The following is a 15,059-nucleotide window of genomic DNA, read 5'->3' as shown; positions in this document are numbered from 1 at the left end:
AGATTTGAAGGTTTTAGATGAAACCAGTTGATGGAAAGGAAACAGATTTCCCTTGATTTAGATTCGAGAGCCTCGCTTTGAGTATAACTCGAATCTCTCAGTGAAAGCACAACTTTGTTTGTGCAAATGTTCTCCGTGGGAATATTTGAAGAAGATCCTTGCGTCCTTTGAATGAATTCCTCCAAGCACCCTGCAAACCAAATGAGGTCAATTGGAGAACACCGATGTAGTGTTGGCAAAGAGCCCTCTGATGCCTAAGTCAGAATATGGTCTCAAGAAGATACAAATATTTCTAAAAGGAAATGAGTGTTTTCTCTTTGGAAATAGAGTGGGCGGAGAGAGAGAGAGAGAGAGAGAGAGAGAGAGAGAGAGAGAGTGTGTGTGTGTGTGTGTGTGTGTGTGTGTGTGTGTGTGTGTATGGGAGAATAATTCATTTTTAAGGGAATTATTCTTTTCCATAAATAAGGAGATTGGGTAAATCAAGAAGATTTAATGGAAATAGAATCCTTGATTTATGGAGTATCCCTATATTAAATCTTGATAATTGGGCAATTAAATGGGAATTTAATTGACACAATTATTTGACTTCAGGGATATTCCAATATCCGTGTGGCATCTCTTGAATGGTTGCCAAAATCCATGTTCTCATAATGACGGAGTGAAAAAAATAAACATGTTTAATCAAAATCTCAATAATGATTGTGATAACAATGACATGATGACAATAACAGTAGGGGTGATGGTTTGTCATTTATTTCTTTAAATTTCATTATATAAGTAGAAAGTTTGGTCCAAAATTTCATTTGCAAGTCATCTCATTTCTTTTAAAATGATTTTTTTTAATCAAAGAAAAACTTTATTAGATAAACTTCAATAGTATAGTCAAAGACATCGACATGACATCTAAGCATCAATCCCAAGAGGGCAACAAACTAACATGCTAAAAACAAACTAAAGTGGACAAAAGCCGTACTAAAACCACTAGCTCATATTACTTCAATTAAGCATAATTCCAAACAAAGCCCACAAACCCAACATAATCGAAACCCCACAGCAACTTAGGAGCCTAAATGAACCCCACCACTACCACCACCTAAAAAGCATCATCGCAACCAAACCTACCACCACATAAAATCTTGAAGCAAAAACAAAATTCGTAGCATATCTAGGGAAAACATGGGTTCTAACAATCTACTTGTGTATAAGAGTAAATGCATAAACCAAAACAACAATCGTATCAAAGAACAATTGGGTGATTTGCAACAAACTCTGTAAAAAATGATGTATAACGAAATTTATAGAACATGAGCAGTGTTAGAGAGCAAATTTTGGGAGAATGATTTGACAAAAATAGGTGATGAGGAACTTCAATTTGAGCATGGGTCAGTAGAAATCACCACAATGGGCTTCTTATTCAAAACACCCTAATGAACTTATTCACTAACCCAAAATAAAAAGACAATAAAAGAGAAGGAGGAAGAGGAGTAGTAACGCTTCTTACTCCTCCCCCTCTATAGAGTTTTTCTTTAGGACCTACTGAGGGAGAGAGCAGCTAGAGTTCTAGGATTAATTTCTTTTAAAATCATTTTAAAGTCATTTTATGATTTCGTAAATCTCATTTGAGTTTCAAAAGTAAATACTTTAATGACAAGGGATTTACCAACTAGCTTTTACAATTGTGCATTAAAAAAGAAGAAGAAGATTTTAGATTATATCTTAATATCTTTTCTCAATCATGAGAAATTATAGTATGGTATTGAGGTACGTTGTGTGATATAATTTGTGTACATGTTATAATATTAGTGGACGACATAATTAATATTTTTCATATTAGAATAATATAAATAAATATTCACTTATATTAAATACATGTTCAAATTATATCACATGGTCATACTCCCTCATCCAATGCCCCCAACCATGTAATAGAAAGTTTTGGATGGAAATGTAATTACAATGTAGTAATGTTGTTTTTATTTATTTATATTTTGTGAAAGAGGAATTCATTGATAACTTGTATCATCTTGTACAATTGGCTTCATGCCTTGCTAGAAGATGGGCTACTTGATTGCGCTCCAAAACATCATCAAATTGTTGCAAACTCTTCTTAATATTATCAATGAGATGCCCAAGACTCTTCCTCACCATTCTTTAAGTCATTTTACCACTGCTTGTGAATCAGACTCAACCAGTATAGAAGAAAAGCTAGCATCCCGAGCAAACTTCACCCCGAATTGAAGTTCCATGATCTCTGCATGTTTAGGGGAGGTAATTTTTTTGGTCAATTAAAAAAAAAAATATTGTGGTTTTTTTTTGGCCAAAATTATTATGGTTGACTCTTGAAAGAAAAAAGAAAAACTTGACCAATAGAAAAAACTTTGACTAAAACATCAGAACTCATTTGACAAATGCTGGATAATCCCGGCGTAGTGTAGATTACAAAGCGTTCAACCGAAGCAAGCAATGGTCTTCAGAGAGTAATTCGTTCCTAGATTTCCCCCTTTTTGCTGCCACACAGACGCACGCTCCCCCTCGCTCTCTCTCTCTCTAACCGACGCCATGGCTGCCGCGATGAAGATTGTATTCGGACTGCTAACGTTTGTCACAGTCGGCATGATTATAGGTAAAACCAAATCATCAAAGAAATTTCTATTATCTTGATCATATACATACATGTACATGTATATACGTTACATTATATTGATTTGTGTATATGTTGATTCTACGATTATATCTCGTTTCTATTTAACCAGAAAACTGTAGGAGTCGAAGAGGAAGTTTGAATCTTGGTCCAATGTTCTTTTTATCCTTGATTTTCCTTTGGTTTCTCGAAAACCAAACAGAAAGCTCCTATCTGGATTTGATCCGGGTATTGGATATTAGGTTCGGAATCAAACTTATGTAATGCAGATTCATAACTTTAGGAATGACCAACACCGCTAATAGGTTCATTGGACTTGGATTCTTAGGGCATATCATAAGGGCTCTTGGTAGGAATAATTAAAAAAATTTTAAACAGGAATTTGAAATAACAGAGAGACATGTGGGCCAATGGCACTACACCCTGCCCTAGTACTACGGATCACACAGAGCACAGAGAAGGTGTAGGCATGGGGCTGCGGTCTGGGGAATTTCCGGCCATTCCAATATCAACTGTCTTCCTTGCCTCTTTTGAAAACCTGTAGAGACTCCTGGATTAACCTGGAGACCTTAAGAGAGAATTATTATCTAAAAACAAACCCCACTACTATTACTGCTTATGCTTTACTCTCATATAATATATGCAAAGAAAGAATTCTTTGTTCTTGGGTATAATGTATGACTATTTTTAGCTATCCTCCTCTTTTTTTCCATGTTAAATGGTTGGTGGTTTCTAACAAGCTGTTAGTTTGACATTACATTTGAATGATTTTAAATTACTTTATTTTCAATAAGCGAGCATCTTCTGATTGTTTTTTTTGAATCACAGGTGCTTTGTTTCAATTGGCATTTATACGAAGATTGGAAGAGTCATATGGTATCTTGCAATTGATTAAATTTCATACACAAATATATTATCTTGTAATTCCCCTCATACTTGCACGTTTCAGCTCATGGTTGAGACTTTGTTAGACTTTTTTCCTTTTTGACATATCTTTCTTTCTATACTAAGTAGAAGAGCTCTTGACAGATGCATATGGTGAAGTTCTGACTCATATATGTTAGATTTTTCTGGTTCTCTTTTTCCTCTTTGCAAACCTTAACATGGATCAGACTTTTTAGTCAGATTGAAACAGTCTTTTTGGCAGAACAATGGGCATCCTTTTCATCTATTTATATCATTTTTCTTTGTAAAACAGAATTTTCAAACTGGGCCAGGCATTTTTAAGAGCTGATCCATTGGATTGTGGACTAGTGATGCAACTCTTAACACAGTTAAGCCATTTAATTTTGGATAGAGTTTCATAAAAAATAATACAATTAAAGGAGATTCAGGATAATTAAGATTCAAGTATGTACAAATTTTATGGTATTCCTTGGCATCAAACTAAATCATTTAGAGATATATCCACTGCATGCTTTTGAGTGAAATTATGTTATCTTATTCAAACCAGCAATAGTTGAAAATAATTGGCCATTAAGATTCTAGAGTCATAGAAGCTATCATATGTGAGCCTGCAAGAGTATAAAACCTGGTTCGTGTGTAACATGGCGTTGAACCTTGATTGAGGGAAATGAATAATGTCTGAAGAAAATTCGTTTATCTTTAGTTTATGTATTTAAAAAAAAGATCTGATTTGGATCTTCTTTTAATTCTACTAATTTGAATGTTCTTCTGGCATGCTTTTATTCTGTTTGTAAATGTCCCTTTTCCACCTTTACTATGCTACACATCTTTGGAAGTATAATTTTCTTCATTGATTGATATTCTGTGGGGTTTTTCCTTCTTTGTTTGGTCTATTTTGACAGAAATTGAGCTGTTACATTTAGTTGAGTAAATTGTACAATCTTCCATTTTTTTAGGACTTTTTATTGTTGATTGAATCATTGAGTCTAAGACATTTTCTTTGTAATGCTTTATTCTTGTAAGGTGATATCATATTTCTTTTTATTGTTATGTTGTTTGATGATTTTATATCATGTTTATTTTGTTGTTATTCTATCACATGATTTATCTTTTTTAAAATTGGTACTTTCTAGGCTCCGAGTTTCCGTCTCCTAGAAGAGTACATAGAAGTCTAAATGATGGCTATCTCAAGTTGCCCGGAGGTTGGTATGGTTCTTATCAAGTTTTGTTTGGTAGATAGATATACCACCACATTTGTTCCTTATTTGAGTTTTGAATTAGAAAATAATAATTTTATTCAATCTTTTATTTTCATAATTTATATTATGATTCAGCTGCATTTAGGGTTTTCATTACGATATGGCATTCAGCACCAAAGGAAAGGTTGTTGAGATAACTCTTTGTGTGGTCGAATATGACCTCTTGAATTTCTTGTGGATTTCTTTTTCTTCACTGTATATTCTTCTTTCTTTACAGTTTTGAGATCTTGTATACTTGGACAATGCACCCCTGACCTTTCTAAATAAAGCTGTTTAGTTATAAAACGAAAAAAAAAGAAAAGTGGACGTAGGTGAGGACTTGATATTTACATTGTCTTAAAAATGTTTGACTTTGTTTTATTGCAGTTATATTTTTTCTGTAGACACAACTTTATAATGCCAAGGAAAAAACCTAATGACACAATATCATGGAGTTTATGGGATTGATATTAGGGTTGTTAGGCTCTGTAACAAGGACATGGGGAGGCTAAGGAGATTTTTTTAGTTTTTTTAATGAGAATTTATTCTTAGGTTTTGAATTTTATTAGTAAAACTAAAAATGAAAACCAGAAAGACATATTGGGCAATTAAAAAATAACGAGTGTAACTGAGGTTCTTTTCTTTTTGTTTTTTTTTCCGTAGTATAGTACTTCAATTTTATTCACAAAATAAGGAAAAAGACCAAGGTGTCCTATACAATTACAATCCAAGTCCAAGACTTTCCTAAAACGTGAAAACAAATTAAAAAGAAGGTTCCCTGTTACCGAAAAGACATGGTGTGCACAGTGAAGCACCTGAAGTACTCGAATTAGAACTCTTTTAAAATTGAAAAGAAAAAAAGGTATCCCAATTGGAACTTCCACCTTCTTCAAAATGTGAAGATTCTGATTGGGAGAGGATCAAACTGAAGTCCATGGAAAGACATTTCCCTTGGTTGGATCAGCGTTTTAAAACACTTGTTCATAAAATGAATATACTTTTCTTCTTGTGCCCTTCATCACAAAGTTTTGCGTATGTATGTATGAAGAGGAGCTTGAAGCTCGAATTCAGGAGTTAGTATTTGACACTGTTTTGACTCATTGTTTATGGTAGGTGTTCCATTTATTATATTTATGCATGATGTCTTCTTTTCTGTTGTTGAAATTTTAATTAGAGTGATCACATGCACAATAGAATACAGTGATTTACAAGTAATGAATAAAATGTTTTTAAATGTCTCTGAGTTTCTAGTATTCCAGTTGTTCCTGGATTAGAAGAAGCTTGAGAAAAGATCATTATGGTGTTGCAAACATTTTCCCTTATCTAATTTGCTTTTCTTCTGTTTTGAATTCTCAGGTTCTCATTGGAACAATGACAAAGAAGCAAAAATTTTACGGCTTGGATATGTATGCTTGCATATATAGCTTTATTTTTCGTTTCAAGTCTTTAAGATGATCCCATGCCTGTTGGAAAAAGTATCATGCACCATTTGACATAAAGGACAATGAAAATTGGATGTTTTTCTAGAGAATGAAAAATTATTAATTAGAGACCTGAAATCCATGATGATTTAAATTTCTGGGATGTTTTGAAGTATGATCGTAATATCTCTTTAGTTTCCAATAACAAAGAAACAAAATAAGAAAAGAACCTACACATAAGTCATCTTATTCTAGTAACAGGGAAGATAAAATACGTAAGTTCCCTTGATATAGCACAATACAAAAGAATATATATACTCCAGATTGTATATTAGCCTATGTGGTTCTGTTAAAAGATTTTTCTTTTTTTTGAAAAGGAGAAATTTTATTTCATAAAAAAACGATATAGTGGTTCTGTTAAAAGATCAATGCAGGGCTTGTGGTTATTCTGTGTTCTTATGCTTGGTACTTTTTCTTTTTAATGTTTCTGCTCAAGGCTACAACTGGGTGAGTTTGATAGAAAGTATAGAAAGGGCTTTTATTTTATTATTGGATGTGACTTCCAGAAAACTGTGACTCTCTCTCTCTCTCTCTCTCTCTCTCTCTCTGTGCATACAAACATGAAGATGTTCTAATTTATCTCGTTGTAATTTTTAAACTCATAATTTGCCCTTTCTATGCTTTCCCACAAGAATTACCTATTTCCACTTTTAGAACACCAGCTTATATCTTTACATCCCTTTTGGTTGAGAAAAGTGACGATGGAGATGTTTTTATGGTTGTTCAGTGCTTAAGTTGAATTTGATTTTTCTTTCTTTATCCTGTCAATGTAGGTCCAACCTGAAGTAATTAGCTGGTCCCCTCGAATAATTGTACTTCATAACTTCTTGAGCATGGAGGTATGTTTATGTCATATAATAGCATCACCCTCATCTTGTTGGCTTATTTTTGCTTAACTCTTACAGTATTCTTTACGAGCTTGAACTAATTTTCTGTTTAAAATATGATACTACTGATAATGCAAAGTGCCAAAAAATAAATCCCAAACACTGTCACGTACTGAACTTACCAAGCTGAAAAATGGTTGGTATATTGGAAAATTGAAGCATGGAATTCAAAATAAATTATTTGGAATAATAAGTACAAACCCATAACATCTATGTCTGTCTGAATGTATTCAGAACAACCTGCTTATGTGGAAGTATGACTTGTGAATTCGTGATAGATTAGTGGGTTAGCCTTTACACTTGTGAAATGGCATTTGATGTAGGATACTTTTACAGCGTGCTTGACTTTAGAGGTTACTCTAATAATTTAATAGCAAAAGGGATTGATGAAATTAAATTAATCTTTCAAAATAAAATATTCAGCATGAAATTGTAAATTAAGCTTACTAGGGATTTATAATGAGAAATGAGAAACGGGTCGTTTTCACTAACTTAAAATTTACTAGCTGAGTGCAAGGATGAATATATTGGCAATACAGATATTATTGGGCCTTCAATTTACGGATATTTCTAGGGATATATCGATGTCGTTTTAGGTATTTGGGAAAATCGACAAAAAAGACAGATATTGGCTTAAAAACAAGGAATTTTGAAGTGAAACTTTCATAGATATTAAGCACATTATCAATGAATGTATTGAACAAATAAAATTCAAAATTTACTAAGTATAAGATATGCATATGATGAAATCTATCTGTATATAATGCGCGATGAAAATCTTGAAAGTAAATACAATTAGACTTAACACAACAATGACAACATTATTCAAACATAACCCAACCCAACCCATATACATTACCCAACATTATATTACAAGAGTGCGACTTAATGATAAAGGAAATGAGAGATAGAAGATTAGGTGAAAAATAAAATCAAACACACAAGAAACCGAGCAACCAGAGAGAGGAGAGAATGAGCCAAAGATAGCCGAAATGACTGAGAAGAGAAGAAAGGAGAAGCTACTAAGTACTAGAGCTTGGTTTTTGACAATGATTCCGTGGCTGGGATCTATGATTACTTTCAAAACTGAAGACAAATTTCTGGGTTATTTGTCTGGTATCGGGAAATATCGGTAAATATCAAGGATATCGGGGATATATCGCCGATAAGGGGAAAGAAATAGGCTTACCCCCCTGTATCTGTATCAACACCTAAAAAAAGGGATATAGCGGGATATCGGCCGATATTTTCATCTTTGACAGAGTGTCACTCTTTGGGCCATGTTGGTCTACTGGATTTTTAAAATGCTTTCTTTCCTTTTAGCTGCTATTTTTCTTTTCCTAGTGAACTAGAGGGGTAAGGAAATATTTTTCTGCTTTTTCAAATAAACAAAAAAGGTAAGTTCAGTTGATGCAATCCAATCAAGTGCTGGTATGTTTCTAGAAAAGATCTATAATGATTTTGGTGAGCCAGAAAAATTAGCAAGAGTCTAGTGGAAAACTGAGTTCATAGTACCAGAAGTGTAGTGGCCCTGCAGAGATGTCGGCAAAGCTTCCAGATTGCAGCAATAAATCTTAGATGATTATGATGTTTAATTTGGACTTATCTATCTTCTATCTTGCTTCATTTATCTCTCTCCCCTTTCCGCTCAAATTCAAAATCAGTAGACAATGGATAATTTCTGATCTCGAAATACAAAGTTGCTATGCCCTACTTCTGATAGAAGTTTGCACATTTGCTTAATAATCTTAAGCTTTCAAATGCTGAGTGGTCAATATTGTTTGCAAGCACATGTCAAATTGATTCTGCAGGTGCATTTATGAAAGCTCTTGCATTATTCTTGAACTGTTCTAAGCTGAAAAAGAAGTTACAGGATATATTTATGGTCATTGCAGGAATGTGACTATCTTAGAGCTACTGCCTCCCCTCGCCTTCAAGTATCCACTGTAGTGGACACCAAAACGGGAAAGGTACGTATGATACCCTACTTATTATCTTACACTTCAAGTATCAGTCAACTCTTTGATGGATCTTAGCGCATTTTATGCAATGCGTTAAGAAAATGCTTTGATATTGTTACTTAGAAATTTTTTTTGGCAATTTAACACCCAAACTTCATTTTTGGTGGGAATCTACCACCTCCATCCCTTTCCATCCAAAATTTTGGTAAGTGATTATACTAAGAACACCCAAGTGATTTGAACTCTCAGAAGAATTTTTACACATCTCGCACCAGTGAGGTGTGAGACACCAGTAAGATCTTCTCCTCTGAACCATATAACAAGTACTCACCTTCCCATGAGCAATAACCGAAGCTAACACCAGTACCTTAGGAGGTACTTTGGCCTTCCGAATAAGATATTTCGCCCCAGTAAAATCTTTCCTTATTATTTAATAAAATTTGTTAGTTGGATGAGAACCTGATTATACAGGTCCTTACTTTTGGTCAACAAGATAGCACTAGCAGAGTGACCTAATTATTCTTATGAATTTGGTATCTTTAGTATACCAAATTATTTTGAGAAGTACTCAATTTCCCACATGGGTCTCATCAAATTGTAATTGAGTACAAGAAATATTATTCTTCTTCTTTTCCAGTTAAGTGCATTATTGATCATATTATGTATAATTTCTTTCAGGGAATAAAAAGTAGTGTTCGTACAAGCTCTGGTATGTTCTTGAGTCATGAAGAGAAAAAGTACCCGAGGATACAGGTTAGTTTTTGTTTTGATTTCAATTCTCTTCCATTTTACAGGTTAGTTTTGTTTTGAGTTCAATTCTCTTCCATTTTACATTCAGCTTCATATTTATACTGATTCAGAAGATACAATCTTTTTTTCCGGTAAAACAGCAAACAGAATTCCATCTAACTCTCCTTATTTTCTCTTCCTTATTAGGCAATTGAAAAGCGTATTTCTGTCTATTCTCAAGTACCAGTAGAAAATGGCGAACTCATTCAAGTTTTAAGGTCAAGATTTTATTTATTTAGGAGTATGGTAAATTTCATGAACATGTAGAGTGATATAGTTCAGTATCAAGACTAACATCTGCAGCAGCACAGGTACGAAAAGAATCAGTTTTACAAACCTCATCATGACTACTTCTCTGACACTGTAAGTTTCTTTACCCTAGATTTGCAAGCATTAGTATGCCTTAGTTGCAGTCAGCTTAAATCCTTTCGTGTTAGCATTAAGAATCTAAATATTACTTTGGGTTTTGGTTAACAGTTTAACTTGAAACGCGGTGGTCAGCGAGTAGCAACAATTCTAATGTATCTAAGTGATAATGTTGAGGGTGGAGAAACATATTTCCCTATGGTAATTTGTCTTTATGATTTGATGCTCTTTTTTATGCGGTTGTTCTTGATATATCATATATGTAGGTTTCAATGCTAAAAACAACACTTCTTTTACTTGGATAGATGAAAAAAAGGAAAAAAAACAGGAGGCTAATTTACTTGCTACCTAATGGTTTCATGCTTCCAGAACTAGTGATAGCGGACATGGTTTTGGAGTGGAATATGGGGGGGACGGGAGCACTGGCGGAACTGTGGTGTTTCCTTTAGTGAAATTGGATCCACAACCAAGTCACCCATTTTTCTTAAATAAGTTGGTGACTAGGTGGTTTCAATATGATGTAGGATATGGGTGAATTGAGTATTTAGGTAGTTTAGCGGAAGAGAAAACAATGGAAAACAGAAAATAGAACAAAAGGGATAGATCTGGAATCACTCCAGGGGTTTGGCTTCACACCAAGTAGTCTCCAATCTCTGGAAAATAAGCTTTTCGTTATATCTCAACAACTCAACTCCATAATGAATTACATAGACTGGGTATTTATAATAATCTAACCCTAGAGTGAAAAGAAAAATTAAACTTATTCTAGGAAAGAAATCCTAATCCAAATAAAATAGGAAACTTAGAAATCCTACTGAAATCTGGAAAAACTAAAAATCCTAATGAAATCTGGAAAACTTAGAGAACCTAGGAACTAACAAATAAATTAGGAAACTAATTAATAATTCCCTCTTCCATCTCTTTCATTTGTAAACCCTAATGGGTTTGACAAAGATGTCCTCATCACAGTAGGTACATTTTTGTTATTGTTTCATTCCAGTATTACGCTTCAACATCATTAAATTCAGTAACTTATGAAATTTTAAGTGGTAAGAGTCCTCCAATTTAAGGGATTAAATTATAGGAATCCCACAATTTATTTGATTTTAAATATTTACCTACTCAACACGTAGACATGAAAACACACATCAGCCGTACAGGTATAACTGACATTTTGTTGATGTGTAGTTTTCCATTTGATGCATATATTAATGATGCATGGGCAATGGGTTTTGGTCATTGAATGAGGAGTAAGAGTCATTTAGAGTGTTTTGGAAGTCAAAGAGTCATTGAGAGCATCCACAATGGGCTCCCTAAACCACCTCCTTAGACAAATTTTAGGGAGGAATGATAAAAATACAACTCCAACCACGCTCCCTATCCACCTCCTAAAATAGGGAGTCCTCTAGGAGCTCCTAAATCTGAGGAGAGAGAAAGGACTCCTAGTGGCTCCCTATAATTTAATGTTGTTTTATTTAATGAGTATTTCAAATTTTTATTTAATGCTAACCATTTTTTATTTTATTTTTTAATAGAGATGGACCAATCAAAAAAGAGTTATAGCATTTATGACTCTCCAAATTAGGGGAGTATGGTTGGAGTTGAAATTTTTTAGAGAGCTCCTAAAATAGCTTTCTTATATTCTTAGCCAAATTTTAGCTAAGAAATAGAGAGCATCATTGTGGATGCTCTGAGAGGGTTAATAAGTGAGTTCTAGTAAATATAAATAGTCATTATTTGCTAAGAGGGTGCTTGAAGTTGCATTAAAGCTGCCTTTATAAAAAGAGATAGGACCTATGCAAAGCAAATAGATTTGAACAGTAAATTTTTAAGTATTTTAACTCAGATTCTAATAACTCTTATGCTTTGAGTTTTCTCCTTGGTTTTTCCTTTAAGAATTCCTGGCTTCAATGATATTTTGGAGTAAGACCACCCCCTATTCTACAATCTTTAGGTTATACTTCTTTTAAATTTACATCACCGTTGATTTTTCTGTACCTGATTTGAGATTATATAGGCATAATTTTAGTGTACCTCACACTATCATCTTTTTCTTTTGTTACGTCAGGTACATAAAAATCACTGACAACCCATATAACAACTTTATTCTACACGTGACATTTAAATATATAATTAACCCAATCTTTAGTTCTCTTTCGATCCTCTTTTTCTTTCGTGGTCTTTCTTTCCACCCTTACCCATGCACATATTACCTGTTGAATTTTGCACTGCTCATCTGTGTTTTAACTTGTGTGTGATTTCAGGCTGGTTCAGGTGAATGTAGCTGTGGTGGAAAAGTTGTCAGAGGTTTGTCTGTAAAGCCAGTTAAAGGAGATGCAGTACTCTTTTGGAGCATGGTAGTTTCCTTAATTTGTTATCCTCTTTATAAAAAATTGGGTCTGCCTTCAGTCCCTTGATCATATTAGAGGATGTCCTTGTTTTGGCACATTGTTTAACTTGCCATCAGTGGCATGCAATGCATGCCATATGTACAAAAGTGTATTAGGGTATGCGCTCAAATTCATATGGCATGTCGTAGACGAAAGGAAATTGTAAAGATAGGATGATAAGACCGCACACATAAAATTGTAGAGTTTTTAGTGCCCATAATTTATTTATTTGTTTCTGAACCTGGATGCTTTAAATTTTGTTATTACAGGACATGATTAGTGATACTAGTAAGTACTGGTTCATGCTTGTCAACAATTAAGAAAATGATAGAAAATGAGTAGGGCTGCTTGTTTGCTCTGCTCTGAGTGTAATATATGCTCGTATAATCGGGCGAGTATCCGTGATTGTAATGCAGGTGGTAGTAATAGTCCTCTTAATTGTTCTGAAATGCTGGTTTCTGCTGTTTACTGACTAGGGAAATGAAAAGGGATATTTAAATATATATATATATAAATGATCAAAATATTATAATTTATAAGAATTGTTAAATGCCAGTTTAATTCGGTATATAAAATTGTATTACTGGTTGCATTATTGAAAACCAAATGATGGTTTGCCTTCTATGGTGATGAACTGTTCAATTTTGAATCCTATAGCTTTAAATGCAGTAGAGAGTGGTCTGGCTTCTATGCATGTGATTTTATTTTTGCTTGCTTCTTTCAGGGCCTTGATGGACAATCAGATCCAAATAGCATACATGGAGGATGTGAGGTGCTATCCGGGGAAAAGTGGTCGGCTACAAAATGGATGAGGCAAAGAACTACCTCTTGATTTCTATAGCTTGCCCCCCTTATAAGAAATCTACGAATTTTATCGGGGTGTTCATAACATAAGTAGCCTAGAGAGCCTGAATTCTTTAGATACAACAGATTCCTAAACCAAGATGAACATGAAGCATATCAGCTCATCCCAAATGCCACACATTGACAGCGGTGCCATACAATTCTAGGTAGTGGTGAGAAACAAATTTGGTCGATATCGACGATAGAAAGTGAAAAATGTAACAAATGATGTGTAATATATGCTGCAGAAAATAGCTATGGTGATGAGCTACATCTTTGTAACCAAATTGTCTTGTTACCAAAGAACGAAAATCCAAAATGCTTTTTATGAAAACCTTTCTTTACCTTTTATATCTTTGGCATATCTGTTTAAAGGTTGAGGTGTTCACATCTGTTTTTCAAGATTAACAAAATCTGACCTGATCTTAAACTAAGATTATGGAGAAGAGAACGACCAATTGCAAAAAACAAAAACTGAAGTTGGGGGTTGGCCATGTTTGTTACTCTGTAATGGAGTTAATAAATTTTCGAGATATATGAACAATTCTATTTTTAGCGTTTTCCTAGAAACACTTTTCAGAAATAATTTTATAGATATTTAGTTATATACTCATTCTTAGCACTAGTGATATAGATAAATCATACTCCATTTAATTTCTATAAACAAACTCAAAAAATGACAGTTGGCCATATTGAATTTAATTTTGATTATTAAAAGACTTTGATGGCATGTTGTGTGTTTTGAGTTTTTATATGAGGTTTTGGAATTGGGCTTGTTTTAAGAAATTGATGACAATTGTAATTTATAGGAAATTTGAAGTCTTTTTATTATGTTGTAAATGGACTTTGGGTGTGTTTCTAAAATCCATTTCATGTAGGTTTTTTTTATTATAAATAATTTGAGCTCTTATATGGCATAATAGTATCCCTCATAATTTTATTAACATGTTCCAAACAACAATTGCTTTCTAATTTTTAGAGTACATATTTATTTGGGAGATTCACTATTATACCAAATATAGGAGTTCAAATTATAAATAAAAAAACCTTATATGAAATGGACTTTAGAAACACACCTAAAGTGTACAACATAACAAAAAGGCTTTTAATTTTTTTTAAATTACAAAACTGTCATTGATTTCTTAAAACAAACCCAACCCCAAAACCTCATAAAAAAAACCCAAAACTCAATAGGGCATTAAAGTAATTTAATAATCAAAATTAAAATTCAATTGGGACAGCTGTCATTTTTTGGGTTTGATTTTTTGGGTTTGTTTATAGAAATTAAATGGTGTAGGGTTTATTTATAGTTTTAATGCTAGGAATGGGTATATGACTAAATATCTCTATTTATTTTGGGTTTTATCAAAACAGTCCTTAAGGTATGAAACTATCATATAGTCCTTTGTTTTTTATTATATATATATTTTTGTCATGAATCACCCTTTCAAGTTAACTTCCACACAACAATTTTGTCCTTGCTGTTGGATATTGTTAAAAAATTTAGTGTAGGTTAATCATTTTATTAGTCCCTAAATTTAGACCTGATTTGAAATT

General features: G+C 33.4%; 1 protein-coding gene across 3 annotated transcripts; it reads left to right on the top strand.

Annotated features, from left to right (window-relative positions):
* The first annotated feature begins 2,394 nt into the window (after positions 1 to 2,394).
* LOC103322525 (prolyl 4-hydroxylase 1) lies at positions 2,395 to 13,853 on the top strand. Of its 3 annotated transcripts, none has more exons than XM_008224452.3 (12): positions 2,395 to 2,623; positions 3,470 to 3,517; positions 4,681 to 4,749; positions 6,142 to 6,191; positions 7,040 to 7,105; positions 9,049 to 9,123; positions 9,793 to 9,867; positions 10,051 to 10,121; positions 10,215 to 10,266; positions 10,381 to 10,470; positions 12,534 to 12,626; positions 13,384 to 13,853. In XM_008224452.3, exons 1-12 carry the CDS (start codon positions 2,560 to 2,562, stop codon positions 13,489 to 13,491), a joined length of 861 nt encoding a protein of 286 aa, XP_008222674.2. In that variant the 5' UTR covers positions 2,395 to 2,559; the 3' UTR covers positions 13,492 to 13,853. The 3 variants fall into 3 exon arrangements, with proteins under 3 accessions (XP_008222674.2, XP_088901018.1, XP_088901017.1); XM_089044892.1 differs by having other exon boundaries at positions 4,681 to 4,753; XM_089044891.1 differs by lacking the exon at positions 10,381 to 10,470.
* The last annotated feature ends 1,206 nt before the right edge of the window (positions 13,854 to 15,059 follow it).

Source organism: Prunus mume, linkage group LG2 (genome assembly GCF_029339155.1).
Source record: "Prunus mume cultivar Tortuosa linkage group LG2, ASM2933915v1, whole genome shotgun sequence".
Lineage (NCBI taxonomy): Eukaryota > Viridiplantae > Streptophyta > Magnoliopsida > Rosales > Rosaceae > Prunus > Prunus mume.
This window is presented reverse-complemented; position numbering and strand designations above follow the sequence as displayed.